This window comes from Condylura cristata, unplaced genomic scaffold (assembly GCF_000260355.1).
Source record: "Condylura cristata isolate star-nosed mole 26May11 unplaced genomic scaffold, ConCri1.0 scaffold00056, whole genome shotgun sequence".
Taxonomy (NCBI): Eukaryota; Metazoa; Chordata; class Mammalia; order Eulipotyphla; family Talpidae; genus Condylura; species Condylura cristata.
The window spans coordinates 417441-423688 of record NW_004567157.1 but is presented as its reverse complement, the minus strand read 5'-3'; the positions used below and the strand labels follow the sequence as shown (position 1 = coordinate 423688).

Here is a 6248-nt window from a genome sequence, read left to right as displayed (position 1 = left end):
ATCGACAAAGTACAATGCTGAGGGGAGCTGTGGGTGAGACAAGAGAAGTCTGCTGTACCAGTGGATCACCTCCACAGCTGGGAACTGAAGTTGCACTGAAGTGGCTGCAACTGGCTTGCAGGGATGTGTCCTAACCCTCTGCGCCACCAGGAATGGTCCAGAGACAGTCTCTTCAAGGATATATTGCAGCTTATACCCTGCTAGGCAAGAATGTCATGTTTCTCTTTCTCAGAGTTTTTGAAATAAACAGCTGACACTAGCTGTGACTGTGTGTGTGTGTGTATGTTTGTGTATATGTGTGTATGTATAGAAATTAGCATTATTTCCTCCACTGAAATTTTATGTCTAGAATTATTGGAGAATTTTTTAGCAATATTTTATTTTTGCATCATTTTGTGCCTTTTTCCATCTCAGCTGTAATCCCTGTGGGTTTCCCATCATCATATCACCTGTATGCCATCACCATAGTCCAGTGCACTTCCCCCCTCTCTGTTTTTGATACCCTTACCCACTCCACCCCTGTGAAATGTCTCTGATATATAGTTGTGCATAGTTATTATTACTTTTCCCTATGGTCCTTTTTGCTCCTGCTATGAGTGAAACCATCCAGTGTTTATCTTTTGCTTTCTGGATTATTTCACTGAGCATGGTCTCTTCCTGCTCCATCCATGATGCTGCAAAAGGCATGAATTTATAATTTTTGATTCCTGAGTAATATTCCATTGTGTATATGTACTACATCTTTTTAATCTAGTCATCTACTTTGGGCATTTCTTTCCTATTGTAAATAAAGCAACAATAAACATGGGGGTGCAGATGTCTTTTTGAATCATTGTTTTTGTGTCTTTTGTGTAGATAGCTAGGAGTGGGATTGCTGGGTCATATGGAAGCTCCATTTTTAGCAGTTTGAAAAACCTATTGGAGAATATTTTTAATGTAAGGTGAGTATAATCTTTTTTAACTTGTTATTATATAAATCCATAAAATATTTATGTAATATAGACAAATACATACTTATATAATCACCTTTTCAACTAAATTGCAAACTTCTTTTTTTTTTCATTTTTACTCTGTTACATTTGTTTCTCTCTCTTCCCACGCCCCCCCCCCGTACCCCACCCCCATCCCTTATGCTCCTGCTATGAGTGAAACCATCTGGTATTTTTCTTTTTCTTTCTGGCTTAATCACTAAGCTTCCATATGACCAAGCAATTCCACTCTTATGTATCTACCCAAAGGACAGAAAAACATGAATTCAGGAGTACAATCATTATAAGAAAATAAAATGTTCAGAGAGTCTGTAGGGTGTTTTTAGAATGAAACCTCTGTTTTTTTTTAAAATGCTTTTCCTGAATTTTACTAAACATTACTATTGTGTGTGTGTTTTTGTAGGGACTGTTAACATTTGAACATACCAAACAAAACAGGCAAACTCTTGAACCATCTTTACCACCACATTGTACCACAAAGAAATACAACTCTATGTGGATTCCAAAGAGGCTAAAAAGAAAAAGTTCATTAAACCTCAGGTTGCCCACTAAACGTGATGACAGCCACAGTTGCAGTGGAAATACACAAAAAATGGAGAATTCCTCTAAAGAAGAGAAGCAGCAGCCTAAGCAAGATAGCAAGGAGCAAGGAAATGCTGATTTTGAAGAATGGATAAACTCTGAGAGTGATCTTGAACAGATGAACCTTAAGAATGACAACAGTTTCCACCCTGGAGACATTCAGCTAAAAAAAAAGGAGATTCCATTTAAGTCACACCGGCAGCTCTGTAGATCACCTTGTCTAGATCGTCCAAGTTTCTCCCAGAGCAGCATTGTAAGGGATGGGAAGCTTGACCTGGAAAAGCAATACCAAGCTAAGATGGATTTTGCTCTAAAGCTGGGTTATTCAGAGGAACAGATTCAATCAGTGCTGAACAAACTGGGCCCAGAATCACTTATTAATGATGTATTGGCAGAGCTTGTCAGACTTGGGAGCAAAGGTGATTCAGAAGGGCAAGTCAACATGAATCTGTTTGTGCCTCAGTGGCCCAGCTCAAGAGAGATTGAAAGCCCTGAGATGTTTCTTGAAAATGAAATAGATGACTGTGACAATTTAAGGCCAATTGTCATTGATGGAAGTAATGTGGCAATGAGGTAAGACTAGAAGATATATTCTCTCCTTTTTAAAATCTGTCTTAAACTCATAGAAATTGTCGTGTTTTTGTTTGTTTGTTTGTTTTTGTTTTTTTGCAAAGAGTAGGGAGTCCCTTGGTTGTCTTTGGATTGTTATTCTCTAGGACAACAGAAGCTAAACTTATCTTGCTCTGTTTTTTCTCTTTCCTTGGAATTGTTACCAATGTGTTTTCAGGTGTTCTAAAAGTAGCCTCAATGATGCTTCCGAGCAGACAAAACCTGTGTTCAACTTGGGGCTCACACTCCCACTCCTACATGACTTGGCCAGTAATTCTGAAATAGTGAATTTATAATGTAACTTGAAGACTTACTTGGATCTGAAAGTATTCACAATTGCAATGTACCAAATTTAGATCCCTTTTGTCTAATTTTTGATATGGATTCTCTCTTCTGCCATTTGATTTCACCTCTCACACTGCATTTAATCAGTCTCATTAACAATACCCTATAAATTAAGCTGACTTCTACACCCATTTCTTGTGCTCATGTCATTTCCCAACCCAGGAGTGACCTTCTCTTATCCTAACACCATTCAAAAGAGGTGTTATCCTAACACCTCTACAAATACCATCTTTATTTTTCTGATCCCAGTGATTGTCTTAAGTTACAGTACCTACAGTAGGCTGAATAATAGCCCCTAAAGATGTCCACATCCAAAGCCCTTGAACCTGTAAATATGCTATTTTACATAGTAAAAGGGACTTTGAAATTTTAATTAAGCTAAGGATCTTGAGATAAAGGAGGTTTTCCCAAATTATTAAGGTGGGAACAGTATAATATCAATGGCCCTCATAAAAGGAAAAAAAAAAAGCAACAGGATCAGAGTAATAGATGTGATGCCAAAAACAAGAGGTTATGATGATTTAAGAAAAAAGTTTATGGTCCAAAGAATATGTGTGACCTCTAGAAACTGAATAAGGCAAGGAAACAGATTCTCCTTTGAAACATGCAGAAATAATATAACCTTGCCAAAACTTTTATTTTAGTTTCTGACTTCCTGAACTATGACAGAATAAATTGGTTTGTTTTAAGTTACTAAATGTGTGACAGTAACTTGTTATAACAAAAATAGGGAAGTAATAGAGACCAAGTCTACCTTCACACTTATTTGCTCCTCACTCCCTTAAAATGTGTTTTTTACAGCAGAAAGTCTTAGGAATCCTTTCTATTTCTCAAATGCATTGTCATCCCGCTTTGATTAAAATTCCCTGTGATCATCTGCCTGGGTCTTACTGAATCCACCAAAGTTTGATGGAATTCTTAGACTGTACACAGTCAAAAAAGTAAAAAGTCTTAGACAGGCGAGTTTTTATTTAACTTTCCCATTGCTTTGAGGGCAAGGACCTTGTTTTATGCCTTATTTTTCCCCACAGCAGGTACCACAGTATTGGTTACTTCCACAGAGATACAAAAGAGTAAGAATGGGAATAAATATTATGAACCATAACATTGTTCTCTGCATGAGTTGAACATTTTAATACATAATTTTGTTTAATCCTCATAGCAACTTTATTTTACAGAAAATTAGAGTTAAACAAGATTAAGAGACTTCCTTGAGGTTGCTTTCAGCAAAGTGAGGATTTTAACTTAAATATTCTGGCTTCAAATGACTGAAATGACTAATATTTATGAATACTGAATAATGCTCAATAATTTTGCATGTGCAATTTAACCATGTTTTTAAATGGGTAATTTAACCATCAAGAAGGTTCTAATTAGGTGCATGTTTGCAGGTTTGGAGACTCAGGTTCAGAGAGATTAAATAACTGCCAAGTTTACACATATAAAAATGACAAACATATTAAAATCTGAATCTTACTCCACTACTCCTTCAACAATGTCATTAACCATTATGTTGTTATTAGTGTTAAGAATATTTGGCATCTTTTTGAGTAATAGACTTCTTTCTTTCAAGGAACACTTTCAAAGTTCCTTTTATAAAATTCATTTTTTATTTATAGACTTGCCTTTTCAAACCTTTTAAATCATGGTATTACAGGCATTTTATATCTCCTATTTTAATAGAATGAAAAAAGAAGCAATAACAAGAAGTTTAACTAACCTACATACAATGTAAAGGCAATCAGAATGATTCAATCCGACAGAGAAAGCAGAGGGTGAAAATTGTGATCCAAGAGGCAAATGTAACTCTGTTTCCTTCCTAATGATACAAGGATCCCCTGCTTGAGTCCTGCTAACAAGCACTTTTGGTAGTGTTCCAACATTTTCATACTTCTATTATTGGGTCTGCCAGATGGACAACTGCCTCCATGGGTTGCCTATATCCTTTAAGTGGAGACAATCTGCTTTTTCCCTTGCCTTTGCCATGACAAGTCTCCATTTATCCTGTGTAAGCAGTGTACTCAACATAGACTGTATATCTGCCCAAGTGGGTGGATGGGAGGCAAACGCAGATGCAAATAATTCCACCATCTTTTTAGGGTTTTGTATGTACAAAGGGAAATAATTTTTATAATTGAGGATATCTGCAGGGGGGTAAAGGGACTATAAGAGCAGCAGGCTGATGCACTTGTTCATTTAATGTTCCCAGTGGGAATTGGCAAAGGGGAAACTGTCTTGCCCCAGACCCGTTTCCTTAACCATAATGGGGCCTCCTCTGCTGAAGGGCAGTGAAGCTTCAGGAGCTCTCATAACCTCCTCAGGAGGGACAATGGCCACACAGAAGGGATTTTTTGTCAGTGGGTTTAAGGCTGCTATTGTGAGACTGCCCTCCTCTTCCTGTGCCTCTCTATTACCACTATCTGGTAAAGGAGATGGCTGATTGACTGTTCTCTTCTGTTTCTTTTGAATCACATTTCTGGAGACTTACTTCTATTCTCTCCTTTAGTTTCTACATCTACTTTTTCAGTTTTTCAAAAGAACATTTGATCTTTAAAAGGTTTTCCAATTCTGATATTTAGAGGGCTACCTCCAATTTCTGTATTTGATCTTGCAATTTCTTCTTCCTTTTTGACCAAACATTATGCATACCAACATAACCAAGAGATCTCCTAAAATCACAAGTCCAAGATTTATGAAGAGATTTCCACTATACACCCATATAATCCCCAGCAGTAAAGACATTAACTTCTTGATAACAGACTTTACAAAATTTCTCAAGTCAAAACCTATGATTGAAAAAGTAGAAACACCAAGGAGTGGAGGAGAAGCAGAGCCACCCAAACTGACAGTTGAACCCATGATTACGACACAAGGAAAAACAAATCCAAATCAATTACCACCAGGTGTCTTGAATTACTTTGTGCTTTAAAGCAACCAATGTGAGTTGAGGATCCTTGGCTAGGTCAACCACAGGTGCCCTGTCCTGCCATGGTTTCCAACTGATACCAAGTGGAGAGGACCCTAAACTGGCCAAGGTGCCCCTGCCCAAATACTTTACTATATGGGTTCTTTACCCATGTACAAAATTGCAAGATTGCTCAGGCTTAGGAAATAACAACAAAGGGATTTATTTAACAGATGGGAAAAAACAAGAGCTACTGAGGTCAATAATGGCCATTTACTTTACCCAAAGTCGTATTCATTACTCTCCTGCACAAATACTTATGATGGTTTCTTTCAGCCATTGATATGCAGCTCCTCTCCCAAACAATAGGCCATGTGTCTAAGATGGCATCTTCCTGCCTCTGCTGACCTGGGGCACACAGCAGCCAGACCCCAGGCCAGGTTCCAACTCACAAAGACAACAAAAGAGACACTACAGGATATGCTTCTGGAGCTGCAAGGCACTCCAACACAGCAGCAGATGAGCAATACTCAGGAGAGCAGCCACAAGATCAAATGACCCAACAAATGGCCTTACTCGTGCAGCTAAGCCATGCTGTAACTACAGCAAACCAGGAACCATTTCAGTCACTTGGCTACTTGCAAAGCCTCTTTCTCTCCAAGGAAGGCCTCCACCTTCAGAAATCCTCAGCAACCTTCTGCCAGATCTTGTGGTCAGGGGCTGAAAACACTGATTACCTAAATGCTGAAGGAACCCAAACCTTCTCTCTCTCTCTCTCTCTCTCTCTCTCTCTCTCTCTCTCTCTCTCTCTCTCTCTC

General features: G+C 38.3%; 1 protein-coding gene across 1 annotated transcript in view; it reads left to right on the top strand.

Annotated features, from left to right (window-relative positions):
* Positions 1 to 1441: 1441 nt before the first annotated feature.
* Positions 1442 to 6248, top strand: part of ZC3H12B (zinc finger CCCH-type containing 12B) — a 46206-nt gene continuing 41399 nt past the window's right edge. Inside the window, exon 1 of the mRNA XM_004695173.2 lies at positions 1442 to 2144. Within this exon, the coding sequence (XP_004695230.2) occupies positions 1483 to 2144 (662 nt within the window). The 5' untranslated portion in view covers positions 1442 to 1482. The remainder of the gene's footprint in view (positions 2145 to 6248) is intronic.